This window comes from Eucalyptus grandis, chromosome 3, assembly GCF_016545825.1.
Source record: "Eucalyptus grandis isolate ANBG69807.140 chromosome 3, ASM1654582v1, whole genome shotgun sequence".
Classification (NCBI taxonomy): Eukaryota; Viridiplantae; Streptophyta; class Magnoliopsida; order Myrtales; family Myrtaceae; genus Eucalyptus; species Eucalyptus grandis.
Window position 1 is genome coordinate 15,258,115 of NC_052614.1, and position 25,347 is coordinate 15,283,461.

A 25,347-nucleotide genomic window follows, 5' to 3' on the forward strand; every position below is an offset into this window, starting at 1 on the left:
TTCCTTTTTTTTTTTTTTTTTTTTTTTTTCTTTTTTTTTCTTTCTTCTTTTGGCCTGTCACCGACCTCAACCATGGCCAGCTACCGGCCAAAGAAAAAAAAAGAAAAAAGAAGAAGAAAAAGGAGAAGAAAAAGAAGTGTTTCTCGGAATTGCTCCCGGGAATAAGAAACAAGTTTTTTTTTATTTCTTATTTTTGTTCCAAATCTGTTCCCAGGAACAAAAGTATAAACAAACGCGTTTTTGTTCTTTTATTGTTCCCTAACAAAGGAATAAAAATCTGTGTTCCGGGAACAAAACAAATTTAAACAAACAACCCCTTAGTTACTTTTCATTTTGGATCAGTTGAGCCAATAGGACTAATTAAAAGAGTTCCACATAATGAACTTTATATCACATACATAACTTACATGCACTTTAGAAGGTTGCCTAAGAGAGTATGAATAAATAGAATATGAAAAAATAAAATAACAAGAAATTAAGGGTGCATATGGTAAAGCTTCTTGGCTGGGGAATAGTTTCTTTTCAAAAATAGTTCTTTTCTATTTCTACTCCGGGGAACAATTTCTAAGTAAAATAAGGTGTTTGGTAACTACACCAAATTTATACTCTTGAAATAGAAAAATAATAGAAATGTGTTTGGTACAAAACAGTTTCGTTTTTGTATTTATTTGTTTTTTATTCTTGTTCACGGATTGCCGATCGTCAACCGCCGGCCACTGCCGACCATCGCCGCCCTCTGCCACTCGTTGCCACCCGCCACTGCCACTGCACGACCGTCGGTCGCTAACCATTACCGCCGACTACTAGCCACCGACCGTCACCGCCAACCACTGCCGCACAACCCATCAGCCGCCGCCGACCGTTAGTTGCCGGCTAATGGGCTATGCGACGACGGCGGTCGGCGGCGGCCGGCGGCGACCAGCAGCAGGCAACAACAGGTGACGGCGGTCAGCGGCGGCCGACGGCAGGCAGCGATGGGCAACAACAACGGCAGGTGTTGGCGGCGGTCGGTAGTGGCTTCGGGTGGTTAGAGGTGGCCGCGACAAGAGAGGAACAAAAGAAAAAAATTGCTTATTTCTAAAAATTGTTCCTAGGAACAAAATGCTACTTTTTTTGTTTCTTGTTTCTATTTTAAAACTGTTCTTGGAAACAAAAGTAAACCAAATGGAATTCTGTTCTTTTTTTGTTCCGGGGAACAAAAGATCATAAATTGGGAAAAATAGAAATTTTACCATGCAGACCCTAAGGGGATCGAATTCTATTTGTATTGTTTTTGTCTTTGGATCTATCGCGATCCAATTTTGGGTGTACTACCTAAGGTTTGGCTAATAGATTGCTAAATCTAAATTCAACTCGAGCTCTCCAAAATCCATATCAATTCACGACTTAAGTTCAATTTTTTAGCTGGCAAATGAATTTTAACTAAGAGTTACCACTAATTAATTTATGGTAGGTCGATTATATACCTAAGTAAAATAACATGAGAATTATTTCACTCCTATGAGCTAGAAAATTTGGATACGGGGACTTGATTACACTAAATTTGTTTAATATATTTTCGGTACTATTCTTTTCATGATAAAGTATTTATCAAGCAGCTTGAATTCATTTTATTTCTCCCTAAGATATGAGGTGACAATGCGTGTGTGCAATCTACAAATTTAACACCCAATAAAATAATAAATAAATTGCAAGACTTACTTCATATAAATAAAAGCATTTGTAATGTTAGCTCAAAATTCATATCAACGCTCTAGATATGATTTCTAATTTGCACACGCTCACTTAATTTTTTAGGATTTTCTCTTATTTAATGAAACCTAATATACATACAATGCAATGCAATGATATACAAAAATATATCTATACTAACATGACATGCAACATGCAACCTAATATGCAAATTATATGCCATGCGACGTTACTCATGTGACCTAATTTTACGTGCACATGCATGATATTTTTTATTTTTTTATTTTTTAATTAAAATTCGAAATTAAAATTACCCAATAATTAAAATTGTAATTTTAATTAAGGAAAAGTAAAAACGAGACACGAGAGCAAGAGGGCGAGGGACGCAAGGAAGGGCACATAATTATCGCTAGCCACTCGCTTACCTTTGAAAAGTCAATTTGCTTTTTTATTATTATTATTTTTCAAAACACCAACGGGAATTTTAAAGAAAAAATAAAAATATTTAAAATTATCTCAAAAGACCCTAGTCTATGCTCATTATAATACAAATACCTCAATTTTTTTTATTATGTCACGAAAAAATTTAAATTTATACACGTGTAACATAATTCAAGTATTTGTATAATAATGGATAAATTTATGATTTGTTTAACATTTTAATATAAAAAATTCGGGGTCACTTGACTGCTGATTTGTTTCCATGTATTCCACGTAGAAGACGTGCCGGCAAGGAAGATAACCATCATCATTGCTTGAGTTAAAAGTCAAGTCACTAACTCCGAAAGCTAAGTGCTCCCCCTCCCCCACCAAAAAAAAAAAAAAAAAAAAAAACACTTGCATTCACTAGTCAACTCTTGTTTAAACCACTAAAAGAGGGGGAAACAAGGAAAATAATCGACTCTTCATGGAAAGATTGTAGCTTTCAAATTGCTACCATGGCTACTTCGAGGATGCCAAGCCCTATAACTCCAGCAGAGAACCTTCATAAAAGAATAGGAGAAAACGTTTAGAAAAAGTACTCAGAAAGAAGGACAAATTGATCATGGGCTCTATTTCAACACCGAAGCTTCCCCTTATAGGTCTTTCCGAATTAGATGGCTCAAAGCCAAGGACAGGTCGATGGGACTCCTTGCAAAGTCAAGTTCGAGAAGCCCTTGAAGAATTAGGTTGCTTCGAAGCCTTGACTGATAAGATGACCTTGGAGCTTCATAATGATGCATTCCAAGAATTGGAGGTATTGCTCGAGCTCCCAACCGATGTGAAGCACTGGTTCAACGTCCCGGATAAGCCGTATTACGGCTACCTTGGAATCTTCCTCATTCGCCTCTTTACGAGACGTTTGCAATGAACTACACCCCCAACTCGTGCTCCATCGAAGGATTAGCAGATCTCATGTGGCTGGAGGGAAACACAAGATTTTGGTAATCATTTTTCTTCTTTTTTATTACTGGTAATTGTATTATCAGTTCTAATTAATGAAGTGTTAAGAGATCTATCAAATGGATCGCGAATGACACGAATTTGAATTTCATTTACTTTGATGCAAGGGGAAATTGTTGTTTCGGCGTGTGCGCTTTTTATGACCATGCAGTGAGACAATGAATACGTATGTCACGAGGGTTTCGGAGTTGGATTCACTGATGAAGAAGCTGGTTTTGGGAAGCCTGAGCGTAGAAAAATACGTTGAATCGCTAGTCAAGTCGGTCAGATACAATTTCCGCGTCGTGAGATACGCAACTCCTGGGACCGAGGAGTCCAAGAAGCCCAGGGCTCTTTGCCATCGAGACCCAAACTCCGTGGCCATGCTTCACCAAAATCATGTAACGGATTGGAAGTGCAGAGTAAGGATGGACGTTGGATTGAGGTCGCCCCTTCTTCAGCTTCATCTTTCATTGTCCTTGCTGGGGAGTCATTTTACGTGAGTCCCCCCCCTCTCTCTCTCAAATTCGGTCAAAAAGTAGGTTAAGCATCGAAAAAGAATTCAGGCACATGACTTAACACATCAACTGTAAATTATTGTTTATATTTCTAGTATTGATCATCGTGTCTAGCAACAGCTAGAATTACGACATTAAAGCTGATTTCTATGTAAAAATTTTATGGACCGGTTCACGTGTGAAACATAGATTCGTGTATGGTTGAATGCATATTGATACTGTTGAGGAAATTTCGCAAAGTAATTTTGAAAATTGCAAAACTTATCCGGAGTAAAGACTTTGATTATGATGATAAGTATTTTTCAAGTAGAAAGTCTGATGGGATGTAATCAGACATTATCAATCAGAACTAGAGTTGTGAAGTAATTAATTCATTCCTTATGTGTTTTGTCAAACAGCTAGGAAGGATACAATATAGTAGGGGCAATTGTTTGGATTTTTTCCCATATTTATAAGGAGTTCCGAAAGGAAAGTCTTCTAAATATCTCTTAGAGATTCAACTTTCTTGAAACAGTATACTTGAGGTGAAACATTCTTTCCAAGATCAAACACACGACTTATGGAAAGCCAAACTGCTATATGAATTGTAGAATCTTTGGGAAGCTCCGTCCTCGACGACCTTGAAGCAATCTGATCTTCTTAGCAAGATCCAAGCCAAGAAGTAGATTGACTGGATAATCCACCTAGGATTTGTCCAACGGTTAGTTAGGACTAGAAGGAGTATAAAAGGAGATCGTGAAGCTGAAAGGAAAAATTGCACTTAAGAGGATCGAAACTTTTAATTCCAAAATCTGAAGAGTGTTTTCTGATATATACATTCGTTTTTATGAGCATCATTGTGTAATCATTTAGAGGTTGAGAGTGTGTGAGGAGTTGTACACACGAGCTTGAGTATTCACAACTCGAATCTTGTAACCCCCAATCGACTCTTCTTAGTGGAATCCAGCCAATAGGTTGAAGATCTTTTGTGATCCTACTCAGGGATAGAAAAAGGGGGAGAAAATGTAGGAAAGCATAACACTCTATGCAGATGAAGATCTTTTGTGATCTTGCTCAGGGGGAGTTATATAAAAACTAGAAGTTTTCTTGAATTTATTCTTTTCTTGAACTTCCTTAAACAGAGCAAAGAATTTCATTACAAATCTTATTTACTCTTATTAGCTTAATATTATGGAAGAATTTTGTACTTATCTTTACAAAATCAGCAAAATTCCTATAAAATTCACATTGCGCCTTATCTAAAATCTTGCTTTTAATGGAGCTATTTGATTATTAAAACTCTTCAAAATCTTTTGTTAAGTTCTACTTGGAAAGTTTTATTATCATCAAAAAGGGGGAGATTATTGAGGAAATTTCCCAAAGTGATTTTGAAGATTGACAAAACTTATTCGGAACAAAGACTTTGATTATGATGATAAGTAATTTTCAAGTGGAAAGTCTGATGGAATATTGTCACGACCCGATCTCGCCGCCTCCTCGAAAAGTGTCCAAGGATGGGAAAGGTCGGGTTTAGGGATACTTGATCACAAGAGTTTCCTCACGAGATCACGAGCTCTCCCAAACTCGTACCCCGCGTGACAGCGGATTTATTTATACGATCTAGGTATTTAACAACCTAAAAATATACAGGAGTTGCCACTAGCCTCAACTTTTGGGGTCGGCTAGAAACCCAATCGAGGGTCGGGAGTGTTCCCTCGATTCCTACGCAACCAGATATCTAGGTTCGGGGACTTGGGTTACGCTAATATTGCTATTAGCGCCCTTTCGGTACCTAAACAGTATGTTGTGTTTTTCCTAACATGTCCATGCCTTTCTTTTTACATTTTCAGGATTGTTATTTCTAGACTAAGTGATCACGCGTGATTGATTACTTTCATTCTATTATATTCCTAAGAAATGAAAGTAAAACAAACAATGAATATGAAATTGCAAGACATGAAGTAAACAATCAAGAAAAGCAGTTAAACCTAATCATGCAATTCTAAAAAATAAAATAAAAGAGAAAACACAATTAAGAAAAAAGAGGGAAAAAAGGAAAACCCGCAACTCGTCGGGTTTTATACAACACAATGAACCCGAGACATATGTCGGGAGAGAAACGAATATTACAGAATAACGGTCGGAGTGGACATCGACCTCCACCATCTTCACTTATTCTCCACTTTTAGGATCATATTCTAAACCTAATCTAGGAAATCTGGATGATTAGATGCATACAAATGAAAGAAACAATCATCACGTATCAAAACAATCAAAAGCAAGACATTTTTTATGCTCACAAATTGTGACTAAAGTCATGAAATCCCTAAGTCAAGTTCTATGTGGCATCCCAAAGGCACTTACATTATCCTGCATCGCACCTAAGTCATTTATCTGACAATCACATGTGAAGCATAATTGACATGCATTTAGACCATATGGTCTTGATTCTTAATCAATCCAAACCAATGAGTAAACCAACTAAAGATCACTTATTCAAACACATGCACCATTGAATTCGCTCAACACATGTATTCAAGGGAAACGAAGCAGGCAAGACAGTCCACACTAAGGACGATTTAATGAGCATTTTCCTAATCAAATCAACTCCAAAAAATTCTGAAAAAATTATATGTTGTAGCCAAGGACATTTCAAGCAACTTTTCATGAGACACCGATCTATGAATTCAAGTACAAAATTCAGTAGAAAATCAGGAAAACAGTCAAGGTCGAACAATGCATAACAGTAAACTACAATATATCAGTTTTCCAGAATCATCTCCTAATTTTCGAAGAATATTTCAGATAGCTAATGATATCGGATCGAGACGTGCTATAGCTCGTTAGAAAGCTAATCAAACCATCTTTGACTTTCATGAAGACATCGAGCACCAAAAATCACATATACTAACTCAATTCTGGGCATACGCACAAAGAGGTCTGTCAGGAATCCGAGGTTGCAGAACAGTTCTCATCCAAGTTCAAAAATCATAGAACCAAAAGATCTAAATGTAATCAACTCTAAATCAATCAAGTATTGATTCTAATCAGATTCGCAATGCATCCTGGCCCCGAACCTTCGTTGTCGAGAATGCATTTCGACACGAGAAGCTCTCGCCTCATCGGATGCTATTAAAAGGAGTTTCAAGCACTTACCTTGATTGAATCGGCGAAGAACATGCCTTCGAAGATCTCTTCATTTAGCAATGACGAAACTGCTATTTAACATAAAAAAAAAAAATATTGAAATCAGCGGAGAGTCGAATTTTATTTGGTTCTGTAATCAAAACAGAAAAAGGAAATGGAGCGCTTAGCTTTGATTTTGCTTCGAGGACTACGGAACGTGAAGAACACCGAGTTAGATTCTGGTATAAGAGCTATTCAGCACCGATCTTCAAGCTCTGATTTATGACTTTCGCAGATCATGATCACTCTTCTCTAATCCTTTTTCTAGATCAACACTTAGAGATGAACACATCGGTGCATCGTAGTCGCTGGACTTTGCTGAAAATACTGATCGCCTGATGAAGAAACGATTGGACTTTGCTCGGGACTTCATTCGACGTCGATCTCCGATTTTTGACTTACGAGACTCATCAACGGACGCTAATCAACGAAATTGAAGAGATCGACGTCAACAAAATCTGATGTAATCGAGTCCAAGCACACCAAGTATACGAGTAGAGATTGAGAAGACTTAGCCGAATCCAGAATCTCAGCTTGTTCTCGATTTCAGTTGTGGATAATCTCCTTGGATTGTGCAACGAAACTCGTGAAGATCTCGATTATTCCCTTCGATAAAAAAAAACGAAATCCGTTGCCTCTATCGAAGGATTGAGTGGACTAAATCCACGAAGAGTCCATGAATGGAGAATTTCTGCACGATTTGCGAAGTTCACCCGTAACATCCTGGGAGAGAGAGAAATCGTGGAGAATTTTCTTCTTCGCTTTTTGTTGATGGGGTCAAAGAATGATCGAACAGAAAAAATCCGTGAAGCTATTGCCTTCCCCTCCGAGAGAAAATAACTCGAGCCAGTTCCAGAGAGATTTTTAGAGAGAGAGTCTTATAGTGAGAGAAAGTAGATCTCCAGAAAAATGGCCTCCCCTCTGAGAGCAAGCCTCCCGAGAGTAGAGAGAGAGTGCTTTTTTTCCGAGCAAGAGTCCCCCGAGAAAGAAACCGTTTTGGCCATTTTGCCGAGATCCCAAAACCGATTCCGCCCACGAGAGCTTCCAGCTCCCAGCGTCCAAAAACTGATTCCCCTTTATCTCTTTTTTTTATTCCCATTTTCTCTGTTTTCTTTCTTCTTCTTTTTCTTTACTTTACTTTTTTTTTATTTTTTATTTTTTTTTTGCAAAATCAATGTTTAAAACGTCGACAAAAATTTCGGGTGTCAACAGATATAATCAAATCTTATCAATTAGAACCAAATTTGTGGCGTAATTAATTCCTTCCCTATGTGTCATGTCAAATGATTAGAAAGGATGCAATACACTTGTGCAACGGCTAGTGGCAATTGGTTGGATTTCCTCCCATATTTTTAGGGAGTTCCAAAAAGAAAGTCTTTCAAATATCTCTTGATAATTCAACTTTCCTAGAATGGTATACTTGAGGTGAAACATTATTTCCAAGATGAAGCAATCGACTTATGGAAACCCAAATTGCTGTATGGGCGGCAAACTCTTTGGGAAGCTCTATCCTCAACAACCTTGAAGCTATCAAATTTTCTTAGCAAGATCTTGTTGGAGAAAACTTCCTTGAGTGTTTTGAAGCTGACAAAACGTTTCCATCAGTCTAGTCTGAAGACTTGCAGACTCTTCCATCAAAGTCTGAAGACTCCGGATTGCCAGACTCAAGACTCAAAGTCTATCATCATTGATAGATTTTAGACCGCCGAAGAAGACTTATCCAGATCTGGATGTTTCGTTAAGGATTTGACTTTATCGACTGGAGAATATCTCTTGGCTGGATATAACATGCCGGAATCCATTATTCAGATCAAGATTGATTTAGGGATTATGAATCCGTTGATTGGCGACGTATACTTTGAAGGTTCTACTTATGGAAACCTAGATCCTGATTGTATGGGCGAGCAGGATTTATGGGCTATCGTCATGTTCCTTAAATAGCTCGAAGATCTTCCTAATTGATTCTGTCCAATGGGTAGATTGGAAGAATTCCTTTGGTAAGTGCCAACGGGTGTGATGGCATAAAGGAGTATATAAGGAAGACGTTCCAAAGTCTAAAGCTCCTTGTTCTTTGTCAATTAAACTGTTGAGCGAAATCTTGTACGCAAAAGAGAGTCTATATCTTTGAGAGACCTTGAAGAAGTGTAGTAGAGTCTCTATACTGTGGAATCAAGGAAGAGCTTTTCTGTAACAACTCTTTTGTTGATAGTGAAATCCAACTGGTGGGTTGTTAGTGCGGAAGAGTGGACGTAGGCTTGGATTAAGCAGAACCACTATAATCTCTGTGTTCATATTCTCTTCTCTACGCTCTTTTACTTTGATCGTAACTCGTTTTGTTTACAAAAGACGAATTTCCTTTTCATAATCTACTGTTGATTAGTGCTGAACATTTATCTCGTAAAATTGTTTTTATACATATTCACCCCCCTCTATGTGCTTATACTAACTTTCACAATTGGTATCAGAGCATGTGTACTCACTTAAGTTGAAGTGTTTTACTTCAGAGTTAAAGATCCATGGCTAGTATGTTGGCTCCAAGACTGGTTGGAGGGCAAAGCAATACCAGACCGCCTTATTTTGATAGAAAGGAATACAACATATGGAAAAACAAGATGAAGACATTTCTAAGATCAAAGGATCCTCTAGAATGGGATGTAGTAGACAAAGGAATCATTCCTAAAGCTGCATCTATCTCAAAAAGAGGAAAAGAAGCCATTGAGTCTAGCAAAATGACTCAAGAAGAGATAACCAAGAGACAAGCTCTTGATGCAAAAGCAATTTATTCTTTATATTGTGCATTATCACTCTCTGAATATAACAGAATATCTTCTGGTGATATAGCTAAAGAAGTTTGGGATAGATTACACATCACATATGAAGGAACTGATCGAGTGAAAGAAACCAGAATCAACATTATGCTCGATCAATAAGAAGCATTCAAAATGAAATCAGGAGAATCTATCACTGACATGTTTAGTCGTTTTATAAAAATCGTGAATGGTCTTGAAAATCAAGGTCAACCAATTTATGATCCCATGAAAGTAAACAAGCTACTGCATGTACTCTCCAAGGATTTGAATCACATAAAGACCTCAATAAGCGAGACACAAAGAATTATGCCACTTTATGTCGATGAATTGGTTGGGACTCTTCAGTCTTATGAAGTGGAGTGAATCAATGAAGATGAAGATCCTAAAGGTAAGAAATCCATTGCATTAAAATCTAATGATGATTTTGATGCCACGGATTCTGAAGACGATATGGATGATGAGGAGCTTGCTCTCATGATAAGAAGATTCAGAAAGCTAAACAGAGAGGGGAGAAGATTCAATCCAAAGAAACAAAGTTTTCAAAAGCAATAGACTAAGTCTGTTGATGATGATGAATCCAATAGAGATGTAGTCTGTTTTGAATGTAAGAAAAATGGACATATCAGACCCAACTGTCCCCTTCTGAGGAAAAAGAAAGGAAAAGCTGAGAAATATCGAAAGGCACTCAAAGCAGAAACTTGGAGTGATATAGAATGTGAAGAAAGTGATGATGATTATGCCAATATTTGTCTAATGGCACAATCAGACTTAGATTCAGATAGTGAAATTGAGGTAAGTAATTTGAAAATCCCTACTAAAGTCTCTAGATACATTGAAGAATTGTGTCTTAGTCTCAAAACTTCTCTTAAAAGGATTTCCAAACTTAAAAGAGAAAATTCTGCACTAAAGCAATACGAAAATGTTTGGAAAGAAAATGTCATAAGTCTAGACAAAAGTGTTACTACTTTGAAAGAAAATACAGACAATCTTTCAAAAGAAAATGCATTCTTGAAAAATGACATCTCAAATATTTCTAAAAGATTTTCCAATAGGATCTGAGAAACTTGAAAAAAAAAATTTCAGCACAAAAACCTTACTTCAACAAATCAAGTTTAGGAATGACTGCTGAAACCATTCCTCTAATTGATTTCCTAAAGTAAAGGAAAGAATTAAGCAAAGACCTACAAGAGATGCTTACAAAAATCATTTCCAAAATGTTTTTGTAAAACCGAGGTCGCAAAGGTTTTTAGATGTTCCAAGTGCAATAGCTCGACCATTTTGAGAAAGAATGTCATATGGTTTGGAAACCTGTTAAGAAGGTATGGGCAAAGACTGTATATTACACTAATACCAATGGACCCAAGAAAATATGGGTACCAAAGAAAGCTTGAGTCTCTTTTCTAAATGCAAGTCACTATCAAGAAAAAGATTAAATGGTACCTGGATAATTGATGCTCAAGGCATATGACAGGAGATTCAAATTGCTTCATAAAGCTTGTTCAAGTTAATGGTGGAAATGTTTCATTTGGAGGAAACAACAAAGGAAGAATTGTCGGATACGGAACTATAAAGATTGGAAGCTTCACGATCAGTAATGTTTCCTTAGTGGAAGGACTCAACTACAATTTGTTTAGTATTAGTCAGCTGTGCGACACCGGTTTCAAAATCAATTTTCAAGAGAGAATGTGTTTAGGAACCAGTAAAAACTCCTCTCAGTCTTTCACGGGTCGAAGACATGGAAATATCTACCTCTTGAATGTCAAATCAGATGAAACCCAATGTCTAATCTCAATTCAAGAAGAAGCAAACTTATGGCACAGGAAACTTGGACATATCAACATGAAGCAAATAGCCAAAATTTCAACAAAAAAGCTTATTTGTGGTCTACCCAATTTGTCATACCAAAAGTCTGATCTATGCACACCATGTGTGTTGGGAAAACAGGTAAGAAACTCATTCAAACCAATAAATCAAGTTTCCACTAATCGTATACTGCAGCTCTTACATATGGATCTCTTTGGACCAACCAGAACTTAGAGCATTGGAGGTAAGAAATACTGTTTAGTGATTGTGGATGATTATTCATGATTCACTTGAGTATATTTCCTGGCAAGTAAGTCTGAAACATTTTCTTATTTTACAAAGTTTGCTAAAAATGTCCAAAATGAGAAAGGGTATGTTATTTCGAGTATACGAATAGACCATGGAAGTGAATTAGAAAATCAAGACTTTACAAAATTTTGTGATGGATCTGGTTTTCAGCATGTGTTCTCTTCTCCATATACTTCAAAGCAAAATGGAGTCGTGGAAAGAAAGAATAGATCGCTTCAAGAAATGGCTAGAACTCTTTTAATTGAAAGTAACATCTCTTCATGTTTTTGGGCTAAAGCTGTTTCTACAGCATGTTAGATTATTAATAGAGTCTTTCTAAGGCCTATTCTGGAGAAAACTCCGTACAAGTTATTCAAAGGATAGAAGCCCCTTGTTTTGTATTTTCATGTGTTTGGATGCAAATGTTTTATATTGAAAAATGCAAATGATCGAGTTGGTAAGTTTGAAGAAAAATCAAACGAATGCATCTTCCTTGAATATTCTATCACAAGCAAAACTTACAGAGTTTACAATAAGAAGACTCAATCTGTAGAGGAATCAATGAACGTCAAATTTCAAAACTTTATGCAAAACCAATCAATTCAGACTCAACCTGAAGAATCTGAATCTGCTCCAGACTCTACAAAGTCTAAATCTTCATAAATAGCTCAGACTTTAGAAGACCAGCAACAAATGATTGTCAAAGATTCAAATAAGAAAAATGATCAACGGTCTGACAAACTAACCAGCAACTAGAAGCATAAGTCGAGTCATCCCAAAGATCTCATTATTGGCGATATTAATGAAGGAATTCGCACAAGATCCAAAAGGCAAGAAGAGTCTAGTGTTGTGGCTCTTATTTCTGAAATAGAACCCAAAAGCATATAAGAAATTTTAACTGATGAAAGCTGGATTGAAGCTATGCAAGAAGAACTCAGGCAATTCAGCATTAATGATGTCTGGGAATTGACTCCTAAACCGAAAGGTAAGTCTATCATTGGAGCTAAATGGGTTTTCAGAAACAAGATGAACAAGAAAGGAAAGGTCGTAAGAAACAAAGCAAGACTCGTGGCCAAGGGATATACGCAAGAAGAAGGGATAGACTATGATGAGACTTACGCACCAAAAGCAGCAAGGTTAGAAGCAATTAGATTATTACTTACTTTTGCTTGTCATAAGAATTTCAGGTTATTCCAAATGGACGTCAAAAGTGCTTTCCTAAATGGATTTATCCAAGAAGAAGTCTATGTGGAACAACCACCCGGTTTTGAAGATCCAAGAAAACTAGACTCTGTATTCACACTGAAAAAGGCTTTATATGGTTTAAAGCAAGCACCTCGAGCTTGGTACGACAGACTAAGTAAGTTCTTAATTCAAAACGGTTTTGTTAAAGGTAAAGTAGATACTACATTGTTTATCAAAAGAGAAAACAAAAGTTTTCTACTTGTTCAAATTTATGTTGATGATATTATTTTTGGATCTTCTAATGAAATTATGTGCAAGAAATTTTCTAAGTCTATGCAGGATGAGTTTGAAATGAGCATGATGGGTGAGTTAACCTTCTTTCTTGGGCTTCAAGTGAAACAACATAAGGAATGAATCTTTATCCATCAAGAAAAATATGCTAAAGAACTTGTCAAAAATTCCGGACTAGAAAATTGCAAAAAGACTGATATACCAATGTCAAGTTCTTTGAAGATGGACAAAGATGAAGAAGGGAAGAAAGTTGACCAGAAGCTATACAGGAGTATTATTGGTTCACTTCTTTATCTAACTGCTTCTAGACCTAACATATTATTTAGTGTTTGTATGTGTGCCAGATTTCAATCAGACCCTAAAGAATCTCATTTAAGTGCTGCAAAGCGTATTATCAAAAACATTGCCTCAACTTCAAATTTGGGTCTCTGGTATCCTAAAGAATGAGACTTTACTCTTCTTTGATACTCAGACGCAGACCTAGCCGGATGCAGAGTTGATAGAAAGAGCACCTCAGACACCTGTCAACTACTTGGAAGCAGGACAGTATCTTGGTTTTCAAGGAAGCAAAGTACAGTAGCTCTTCCTATAGCAGAAGCAAAGTATGTAGCTCTTGGAAGTTGTTGTTCACAAATTCTATGGAAAAAACAACAGTTAAGAGACTTTGGAATTGAATATTCATGCACTCAAATCAAATGTGACAACACCAGCGCAATCAACCTCACCAAGAATCCGATTCTTCACTCAAGAGCAAAACATTTAGAGATTCGACATCATTTCATTAGAGATTATGTTCAAAATAGAGAAGTTTCAATTCAGTTTATCAACTCAAAGAATCAACTAACGGATATATTTACAAAGCCTTTGAAGAAAATTCAATTTGAAGTTATTCGTTCCAGTCTCAATATCTTAAAGTCTGAAGATGTTCAAACTCAGGACTGAAAGTCTAAAGTCTCTCAAACTCAGACAATCAAGTCTCTACGACTGTAAGTTATTTCTATTTTAGAAATTTATTTCTCGGATCAAATCTTGAAAAGGTACGATCTTCTATCCAAAATTGATTGGTGTTATTTTCCTAATTTTTTCGTGATTAATGCAATATTTTTCGAAAAAGAAGTTATTTAAAATGACAGTTATCTAATTTTTTGAAAAAGGTAGTTATTTTTCAAAAAGGCATATTTATATTTCCTTTTTACGACGTTCCATATGCCTCGCTTCAACTACCTTATATACTGTCGGTTCTTCTTCGTTTTACTCACAAAAACCCTAAGAGAGCATAGATTTCCATTTCTGTCTTCTTCTCTTGTTTAATTCTCGAAAAAATTTCATCTTTCTTGGGAAACAAGCTTGGAATCTCTCAAAGACTGTGAAAGATGTCGTTTCAAAGAAAGTCTTCGAGGATCGTGAACAGGGGACCACAGCAAATGCGTGAGGGGTCTACGCACTTTGATCTCACCAAGAAAGAAGAATTTCCTAGACAGCAGCAGAGCCCACAACATTCTCAGCGGCATCCATCTCCTCCATCTAGACCCCGGGATGTTGAACATCAAGAAGAGGAAGAAATCATCGAAGCCACAGAACCCATAAGAACTCTTAAGCCCGCTTTTACGTACAAACTTTATCGTGCTTTGAAGAGGGGTGGTACTCCATGGAAGTACATTGATGAATTTCTGAAAGACAAATGATATAGAAATGAAACTTTCTTTTTACGCACAATGGAACGATTGGGAATTGCCCCTACTAGGTCGGCGGAAGAGGCATTGGCAAATATCCCAAGCGATCCACGTGTTGGAGGGCTGAGTCAACTAGATGGGAATGACGATGATAGGATGTACAATCAATTTAAACCTAGAATGGGTGTTGCAACAAAAATTTGAAGCAAAAGGATGGATTTATTTTTATCAGAGGAACACAAGCAATTGTACTCTAAGTTGCTGAAGCGTGAGGTGATAAACCCTAGAAGTGTGGACTTTGACTTTCTTGACTCTATGAATGTCAATCTACGGGAAAAATTCAGTCTTCTTCAACTCAAACAATTTTGTTCTGAAACTACAAAAGCTCATGCTGAACTTACTGCTTATTTTTATTCAAATCTCAGTTTCTTAGATGCGAATAGGTTCTCTTTTAATGTTCGAGATCAGGACTATGTGGTTGACATGAATACATTGGCTGATGTGATTGGGGTTGAAAGAGGGAGATATCAACCTATCAGTGTGTCTATTGCTCGTGCAACATTGGAACTTGTTCAGGATAGAAGGACGGAAGGGAAGATTTCCTATTTGAGGATGAATGCGACCAACATCTTGCTTCACAAGATTGTGATTAACTGCCTCAGACCAAAATCTACTTTAAAGACCAACGTTTCAAACTCAGAGGCAAAGCTGATGTATGCCATCAATGCTGGGAAAAAGTTCTCTCTTCCACACACTATTATGTTCCACATGTACAGAGCAGTGGTGAAGGACAAGGGTCAACTTCCTTATCCAACTCTTGTGACTAAGTTATTCAGACATTTGAACGTTCAGCCTCCCCAAATTTTCTGTGTTCGAACATGCGATCAAATGGTGGTGGGACTAAAAATGGTCTCTAAAATGCGTCTGAAGGAACTCAACAAGGCATTGGAACAATTCAAGAAGAAGACCCCTGTCAAGACTCATCAAATCTCTTCGGCTGCAAAGAGGAAAGGGAAGGAGCCCATGGTTGCTCCATCCAAGAAAAGAAGAGCTCTCATCATTAAGGATGAAGAGGATGAAGATGATATCACCATTTCTGCGATGGCATTGAAGAACTTGAGCCATTTTGTTCCATAATTGATGGAGAGACAAGAAAAAGACACGGATGAGACAGAACAGAGGACTAGAGAGAAAGAAGTTTTGGAAAAAGAAGTAGAGGAGAGAGAAGCAGAGGAAAGAATTGAGGAAGAAGAAGAAGAGGAGAGAGGAGATCAAGCGGAAGCAGAGCATGATGAACACTTTTCTCCACTTGAAGGCATGGAAACAGGGGGAGATCCTGAGAAAAGAGGAACGTCCTCATTCCCTATCACCAGTGAAGGAATAAGTCGTTCTCTAGCAGATCCAGAGGACATCTATGCCTCTCAATTTCCTAAGGAGGGACATGAAGTTTCGTCGCCCAATTTGCGTGACCATGCTGATCTGCCATCATCTGTCTATACTCTGTATGATCATGCAGAGGTCAGTACTCAGACTGATAATTCAGTAGATTTTCGCAGAATTCTTGATGTTCTCTTGGAGATGCGGGGTCAAATATATGCTCTGGGATGCGAAGTACAGAACTTGCAGAATGCAGGACAAACCTCTTCAGTTTCTTTGCATGATCAAATCCATGCCCTTACTCTTCAAGTTCAAGCAAATGCTAAGGGTGAAGATGTGGTGCAACTGAAGGAGGATTTGAAAAAGCTGGAAGGGATTGTCCAGTCAATGGGAGATTTCCAGCTTGTTCGTGTTCCCAAGCAATCTTAATTCCATTCTCTTTTCATCTCTACCTTTTTAATGATGACAAAAAGGGGGAGAGATGTGGTGCAGATTTGATTTTTAACTTTGAACTACTTTTGTGTCGATTATATTTGATTGACTTGACTTTTGTGTTTGGCTGTTTAGATTTTAACTGGATTTGGATTTGACTATTGGAACATTTGTTTATCTTAAGTAATATTGATATCTCGTGGCTTTGTTCATTTACAAGACTAACATATTTTCTATGGATGCAGATTCTAGTGTTATTTTTACTAAGCCATTTATCTTTGTAAGATATCCATATTTGCTTGAGTAATGTTTTGCAGGACAAAATTATCCAAATCTGCAGGAAAGTTTTGTCACCATCAAAAATGGGGAAATTGTTGGAGAAAACTTCCTTGAGTATTTTGAAGCTGACAAAACGTTTCCATCAGTCTAGTCTGAAGACTTGCAGACTCTTCCATCAAAGTCTGAAGACTCCGGACTACCAGACTCAAGACTCAAAGTCTATCCTCATTGACAGATTCTAGACCATCGAAGAAGACTTATCCATATCTGGATGTTTCGTTAAGGATTTGACTTTATCGACTGGAGAAGATCTCTTGGCTGGATATGGCATGCCGGAATCTATTATTCAGATCAAGATTGATTCAAGGATTATGGATTCGTTGATTGGCGAAGTATACTTTGAAGGTTCTACTTATGGAAACCTAGATCCTGATTGTATGGGCAAGCAGGATTGATGGGTTATCGTCATGTTCCTTAAATAGCTCAAAGATCTTCCTAATTGATTCTGTCCAACGGGTAGATTGGAAGAATTCCTTTAGTAAGTGCTAACGGGTGTGATGACATAAAGGAGTATATAAGGAAGACGTTCCAGTTGTTCGAGTGTGTGCGCGATAGAAGAATTCCAAAGTCTGAAGCTACTTGTTCTTTTTCAATTAAACTGTTGAGCGAAATCTTGTACGCAAAAGTAAGTCTATATCTTTGAGAGACCTTGAGGAAGTGTTGTAGAGTCTCTACACTGTGGAAGACGTTCCAGTTGTTCGAGTGTGTGCGCAATAGAAGAATTCCAAAGTCTAAAGCTACTTGTTCTTTTTCAATTAAACTGTTGAGCGAAATCTTATATGCAAAAGAAAGTCTATATCTTTGAGAGACCTTGAGGAAGTGTTGTAGAGTCTCTACACTGTGGAATCAAATAAGAGCTTTTCAGTAACAACTCTTTTGTTGATAGTGAAATCCAGCCGATGGGCTGTTAGTGCGAAAGGGTGGACGTAGGCTTGGATTAAGCCGAACCACTATAATCTCTGTGTTCATATTCTCTTCTCTATGCTTTTTTTACTTTGATCGTAACTCGTTTTGTTTACAAAAGACGAATTTTCTTTTCATAATCTATTGTTGATTAGTGCTGCACACTTATCTCATAAAATTATTTTTACACCTATTCACTCCCTCTAGATGCTCATACTAGCTTTCACAGATCTAAGCCAATGGGTAGATTGGCTGGATAATCTTCCTGGAGATTTGTACAACAGTTAGCTTGGACTGGAAGGAGCATAAAAGGAGATCTTGAAGCTGAAAGAAAAAATCGCACTTAAGGAAATCGAAGCTTTTAGTTCCAAAGTTTGAAGAGTGTTTTCTGAGATAATACATTCGTCTCTATGAGCATTATTGTGTAATTATGTAGAGGTTGAGAGTGTGTGAGGAGTTGTACACACAAGCTTGAGAATTTATAGCTCAAATCTTGTAACCCCTTATTGGTTGCTATTAGTGGAATTTAGTTAATACGGTGCAGTGCAAGCTTATAAAAGCTCTGAACCTTTATAATCTTTGGTATGCAATTCTCTCTCTCTCTCTCTCTCTCTCTCTCTCTCTCTCTCTCTCTCTCTCTCTCTCTCTCTCTCTCTCTCTCTCGCCACAACACTTTTTCTCACTAAAAATTGTTTCGCTGCAACATTTCTTTAAATTCTTTCAAAATCACCTATTCTTAGGGGGATATATAGGTGAAGATTGTGAGTGAAGATGAGCTAAAGAGCAATGAAAATCACCTATTTGCCCCTGTACATGATCCGGTTAGTATATTTTTTGTTTCCCTTACTTTTTTTTTTTTTTTGGTGTCCCAGGAAACCTCCGTGTGCTGCTTCGCAGCGGAGTAAAGCCTGGGGGAGCGCTGCAGGACCCACCACCACAGACTCAGGGTAAGACGCTTGAGGGCACCGCGGGATTTGAACTTCATACATCTCGTTAAAGGAACCTAGGCCCAAACCAACGGTGCCACCGCCACGGGTGGTTTTGTTTCCCTTACTTTTTGTCATTAACAAATCTCATATTTTCATTATCATTTTGTTATGACAAAAATGTAGTTAAATTTATCTAATGCATCATGATCCTTGGTATATATTTTGAAGCATATGTTGTTTGATTCTATATGGGCTATATTGTATATCATTTGTGGTTGCCTCAGCATGTACAAGATATTGTTTCTAAAAATTGCATTCCATGCCAAAGAGGGAGAGAAAATGCAGGAAAAGCATAACACTATATGCAAATGAAGATCTTTTATGATCCTGCTTAGGGGAGCTATATACAAATATAAAGTTTTCTTGAATTTATTCTTTTTCTTGAACTCCTTAATCAAAGTAAAGAACTTCCTTACAAATCTTATTCACTTTGATTAGCTCAATATTCTGGAAGAATTTGTACTTATCTTTACAAAATCAGCAAAATTATTATAGAATTCATATTGCACTTGATCTTAAATATTGTTTTCAATAGAGCTATTTGATTATTAAATATTTTCAAAAAATTTTGTTAAGTTCTACTTGGAAATTTTTATCATAAAAAAGGAAAAGATTGTTGAGAAAATTTCCCGAAGTGATTTTAAATATTGACAAAAATTATTCGGAGAAAAGACTTAGATTATGATAATAAGCATTTTTAGGTGGAAAGTCTGATGAGATATGATCAAACGTTATTTATTAGAACCAGAGTTGTGGGCGTAATTAATTTCTTCCCTATGTGTTTTGTCAAATAGTTAGAAAGGATGCAATATATTCGTGCAACGGCTAGTGGCAATTGGTTGGATTTCCCGCCATATTTATAAGGAGTTTCAAAAGGAAAGTCTTCCAAATATCTCTTGGAGATTCGACATTCTTGGAACAATATACTTGAGACGAAACATTCTTTCCAAGATGAAGCACTCGACTTATGGAAACCCAAATTGCTATGTAGTGGCATAATCTTTGGGAAGCTCTATTCTCGATGACCTTGAAGCAATCAGATTTTCTTAGCAAGATCTAGGTCAACAGGTAAATTCACTGGATAATCCTCCTGGAGATTTTTCCAATAGTTAGCTTGGACTAGGAGAAGTATAAAAGGAGGATCTTGAAGCAAAAAGGAAAAATTGCACTTAAGAGAATCGAAGCTTTTAATTCCAAAGTCTGAAGAGTGTTTTCTGATCTAATACATTCGTCTCTATGAACATCATTGTGTAATTATTTAGAGATCGAAAGTGTGTGAGGAGTTGTACACATGAGCTTGAGTATTCACAACTTAGATCTTGTAGCTTGTGATTGGTTCTTCTTAGTGGAACCCAGCGAATAGGTTGTAGCGTGAGAGAGTAGACATAGGCTTGCAAAAACCAAACTACTATAATATTTTGTGTGCAATTTTCTATTCCTTACTCTCTTTATTTATTGTGATAGAAGTGCATATTGGTAAGATCTGACCACAGTGCTTTGTGTCACCAAAAGTTGTTTCGCTGCAATATTTCTTTAAATTCGTTCACTTCCGTAAAATCTTAGCCATGACAGATACAACAAAATTGATGCTAGCTTGTGATGAGACAGACCATCATCATTGTGAGCCTCTCCCCTTTTTTTTTCCATTTTTGCCTGTAGGGATGGAGCAATGGGAGATTACACAACACTTGTCACCATGTAATGATGAGGAGGCACGAGGCAAGATATTGCATGGGATTCTTATCTTCCACTGGAGGCACGATTCAGTGTCCTAATGAGCTTGTGAACGACCAACACCCTTTGCTTTTAAGCCCTTTGACGCTGCCGATGTCACCTGCATCTACAATATCAAAGAGCACAGAAATGGAGCTTTGGCGATTGATACCTTTTACAGAATTTGTAATCAGGGTGCTTTCGAGCCATTGCGTGTCCTTTCGCCCCATCAATCAATTGCAAGCCAAGTCTTAAGGCGTGTGTTTTACCGTTGTTAATAATTAATTGAGTAGACTTTGCTCAGTATCTGGGAAACTTATCAGTTTTCCCTTCCTTTCCCTTTTTGCAGCTTGTTTAAGTTATAGTATCTAAACCAATTGCAGATCCTCGAAGCTATATATGCTTCAGGCTGTTGATCATGAGATTACTTCTGCCAAGCAAGTATTGTGAAAGAAAATAATAATGAAATGGGTGTTTATGAAGAAATTTTCTTTCTTTTCTCTCTTCCAAGGAAAGTACTCTTTAATTATTTTCTACTAGCAGAAAAAGCATTCTACTACTTTCAGAAATTTCAGAGGAAAGAGTTTCTTATGTAAATGAAATAAGGTTGGCTCACGTGAGGTGTACTATTATATAGGAGCCAAAAAGCGTCTCTATAATTTTTTGGTTCTCCGAGGGAAACCGAACAGCCCAGACTGGACCAAAAAAAAATTCTTTATTTCTTAAATGTAAACCTAATAATTGACCGCTCAAGCCTCACATTCGACATGGATCATCTCTCTTCTTTTGTTGTTGCCGTACCATATGCAATGCAAATTTGCAAATTTACTGTACGAATGATCTCTGCAAAATGGAAATTTTGCTGCAATTAAAGCAGTCGTTTTTTCCTCGTGGCTTCTTATCCATTTCCATTTTACTGTACGAATGCCCTTCCTTCAGGCTTTGGTCTTGCTGTATCATTTTCAATGCAAATTTTGCATTCTTAATTATTCTTTCTTAAGAGATGGGGAGCCCATTCCCAACCTTAATGATTGAATATCTCCCCTCACTCCTCCACCAAATTCACTGGACCGCCCCGGAACTGGATCGAACAGATTCCAAAACCAGCCGGTCCAATTCTCAGTCCCACAAATGAACTGGCTCTTGGTTCCTAAGTGGGACTAGACTGGACAACACCGAGAACTAATCACCCATAATCATTCTACTTATGTGTCCTCTCTGGAAGGATTAGACTCAAAGGAAGAGATTTCTGGAACGTATGCGTGTGATGGATGGACCCGCTTATCCAATAATTGATGTAATCTGTGTTCTTTGATGGGCCCTAAATTACGAAAAAAACTCCTTCCATTACCTTGTCAAGTCCCGCTTTTCCTTCATACTTAATTACAAAAAGCTCCAATTAATTCTTATGATTAACGAATTAATAAATATGGACATCACCCGCATATATATATTGTTAAGTTTGCATGTACGCAACATCTAGGATTTTTAACTCACCAACGGAGGAAATTTGGAGGTCTGAAAAATTGAAAATGGAAAATGCTATGTGAGAGAACTGCAATGGGAAAATTTCTCCATTTATTGTATGGAAATTGAATGATCTTTTGAAAAATATTTTCCTAAAAATGATCGCTTGTATCATTTGAATAATTAGACCAAAAATCTTTTTCTCTGGACAATAATTTATATCTAAACATTTTTGTTGACAAGGAAAACATTTTCCTTTTTATTCATTTTTGTGAGCAATAAAAGTAATTATTTTAAGAAAAATATTTTATGAATCATTTGTTTTCTGCAAAACAAATGGAACCTTAGGATTTTCTTTTTTCCTTAATGTCTCCATGTAAGGTAAGTAACCTTGCCCATGATTTCCACCTTTTTTTCATGATTTCCACTTTTATGCCTCATTATCGTCGGCGTTATTTCTACATTTTAATTCTTTTTGGGTTCATATGAGAAACAGGTTGTTATTTCTTGTTAGATCGATCATCAACCAGATGTTGGATTTTTTTGTCATTATATATCCACGTAAAATTACAAAAATAAAAATAAAAAATACTATTTTTTATGGTAAAATTGGCACTTGCATCTTAAGAAATGTCTGGTGCTAAATTCGATTTCAATTCCACGTCATTTCTTGAAGTATAGTATTGAGGAGTCTTTCTCTCCTTTATTCTGATAATGATCTGACGTGAATTCAATGGATCGCCTATCCTTGATTGGGTAAGTGAACTGGTTCTATCATCTAAAACCCCAAGCATCACAAGAAGTGATACAACTCGTGTCGTGTCATGTAGAGTTAGATTAGGACTTCTTTAAGTAAATTGCCCCGTCTTGTTCAAGTTCAGTTTTCATGCTCTATCCGAATTGCCACCTGGATGTTTTAAGTATTAGTGACCCACTTTCATATCGACTGCAAGTGCACGCCCAACGCTCACCAGATCAACGTCCCCCCTATTGATTTCGAACCTAATGCAGTTGCACAAACAATTTCGATCTTCAAATATGCAGATCTAGATAGATACTGCGTGCGTCGCTATACGCACTATATTATTATTTCCCTTCACGAGAACGCATGACAGAGTGCTAATCTTTCCATAAAATGCGGCCAAAAATAAGATAATTCCAATTGTTTCCCATTTCATTATTTCAACATGGCAAGTCATGCCAAGACAGAAGGCGACTATGCAAGCTTCGTCAAACGGTGTGGGGTAAAGAAGACAAATAATGGGACCAAACCCAACCTAATCACGCACCAACGTTATTAGATATGGAGACATAGAAAGGTATATTTTATATCATATTATATATATTTATATGAAAACCCTAAGACGCAACCTTACTGACCTCTTTAAATTCTTCAACACGCACATGAAAAGACATCTCGAAAAGAAAACCCATAAAGGAAAAACTGGTATGGGCGCTCTCTCACCTCCAAAGCTTCCCTTGATAGATTTTTGCAAAAATGACATGAAGCCTGGAAGCGCTGATTGGGATTCAGTACAAAGAGAGGTTGTCAAAGCACTTGAAGAGTACGGTTGTTTCGAGGCTCGATATGATAAGATCAGTGTCGAGCTTCACGATGAGGTCTTCAGACAAGTGGAAGATTTGTTCAATCTTCCGGCCAAGACGAAGCGCCGTTTTGTCGACCCTCGAAAGCCATACGACGGTTACATCACAAACTTACCTAATTTGTCTCTATATGAAGCAATAGGAATCTCCGGCATGCTGGACTCTGGAGGCATTCAAAAGTTAGCCAATCTCATGTGGCCTCAAGGAAATCCAAAATTTTGGTACGTGAAACCAACATACTGCACATATATTTTGAAATTACATAACTATTTAAATGCGAATGTTTGTGTAAAAAAACCTGTGGAAAGAAAATTTTGATGTTATGGTTCTGCTTTTGGTGTTAGTTTCGAAAACTTCTTTTGCTGTAAAGCTCTTTATTTTCTGGACAACTGTACTTTTCCTGAACATACCAATATAAATGTATATGCAGTGAAACGCTGACTTCATATGCAATGAGGCTCTCCGAGTTGGAATCACTGATCACCAGGATGGTGTTTCAAAGCTTAGGCGTGGAGAAATATCTTGACTCGCATACCAAATCCTTGAACCACTCAATCCGAGCCATGAGGTACAAATCGCCGATGACTCAGGAGCCTCAGGTCGGGGCGAGCTCGCACTGTGATAAGAACTTCTTGACCATACTTCAACAAAATCATGTGAACGGATTGGAGGTGCAAACGAAGGATGGAAGGTGGTCTGCAGTCGCGCCTTCAGCTTCCACCCTCGTGGTCATGGTTGGAGAGTCATTGCTGGTGAGTGCTCTTTCCCTTCTCCTATGACGCCAGGGCATGTAATTCCAATGCACATGAGTTTGGAGAGCGAGAAACTTGTAAATTTGAAGCGAATTGCTGGCTAGGGATGGAGCAACGGCCGACTGCACTGCCCCAGACACCAGGTGATGATGAGTGGGAATGAGACGAGGTATTCGATCGGCTCGTTCTCGGCCATAAGAGGAGTGATCGAGTGCCCATGCGAGCTGGTGGACGAGCAGCACCCCTTGCTCTTCAAGCCCTTCGACGAAGTTGGTCTGCTCCGATTCAGCCTGACGGAACAAGGCCACGAGGCCGAGTCAACTCTCAAGGCCTACTGTGGTGTTTGAACATGTCGAACTATTATACTTCGGGAACGCTCTGCTTTTATTATTGAAGGAGCTATCGATGAATACTATTTGCAATATTGGAAATTCCTTGTTTGCAAGTTCGAGTGTGTTTGTTCTTGTACGGAGTGATTGTCATTCTAATTATTCACATGCCATTGATTAAACGCCGAACTTCCCAAGTAGTTTTAGGGAAAATAAACTTAGTTGAGTTTTGTTTTTTTTTTTTTTTTTTTTAGTCCTACCCTATTCCTATTCTAATTCTTACTCTCAAACTTTTATCATACCTTCTTATAAGGCTTGAAAGTTGAAACCCACACCCGAAACTAAATTGTTTCCACTTTAACTCTCTCAAAAAATATGAGGATTTGAACCCTCTACCTCCCATTTCTCATGTGAGAAGAGTGGTCACTAAGTTAAACCCTAGTGGTTGAACTATTTGAGTTCTCATGTCAAAGAAACTGGTTTGTTTTCGAAATAAAAACAAAGAGATTGACTTGGGGTTTGATTATGCTTAGTGGAAGGTTAACACCCTAATGACGCTCTTTCGATGCCATATACTTTTTAACTTAGTCCTTT

The 25,347-nt window shown here is 37.5% G+C and overlaps 2 protein-coding genes across 2 annotated transcripts; both read left to right on the forward strand.

Annotated features, from left to right (window-relative positions):
- Positions 1–2,737: 2,737 nt before the first annotated feature.
- Positions 2,738–3,617, forward strand: LOC104439098 (probable 2-oxoglutarate-dependent dioxygenase AOP1.2). Its single transcript, XM_018870030.1, has 2 exons — positions 2,738–2,985; positions 3,287–3,617. Exons 1-2 carry the CDS (start codon positions 2,738–2,740, stop codon positions 3,615–3,617), a joined length of 579 nt encoding a protein of 192 aa, XP_018725575.1.
- A 19,863-nt stretch (positions 3,618–23,480) lies between these two features.
- LOC104436632 (probable 2-oxoglutarate-dependent dioxygenase AOP1) lies at positions 23,481–24,892 on the forward strand. The gene is made up of 3 exons (XM_010049469.3): positions 23,481–23,893; positions 24,103–24,424; positions 24,529–24,892. The coding sequence occupies exons 1-3, from the start codon at positions 23,517–23,519 to the stop codon at positions 24,769–24,771; spliced, it is 942 nt and encodes a 313-aa protein (XP_010047771.2). The 5' UTR covers positions 23,481–23,516; the 3' UTR covers positions 24,772–24,892.
- The last annotated feature ends 455 nt before the right edge of the window (positions 24,893–25,347 follow it).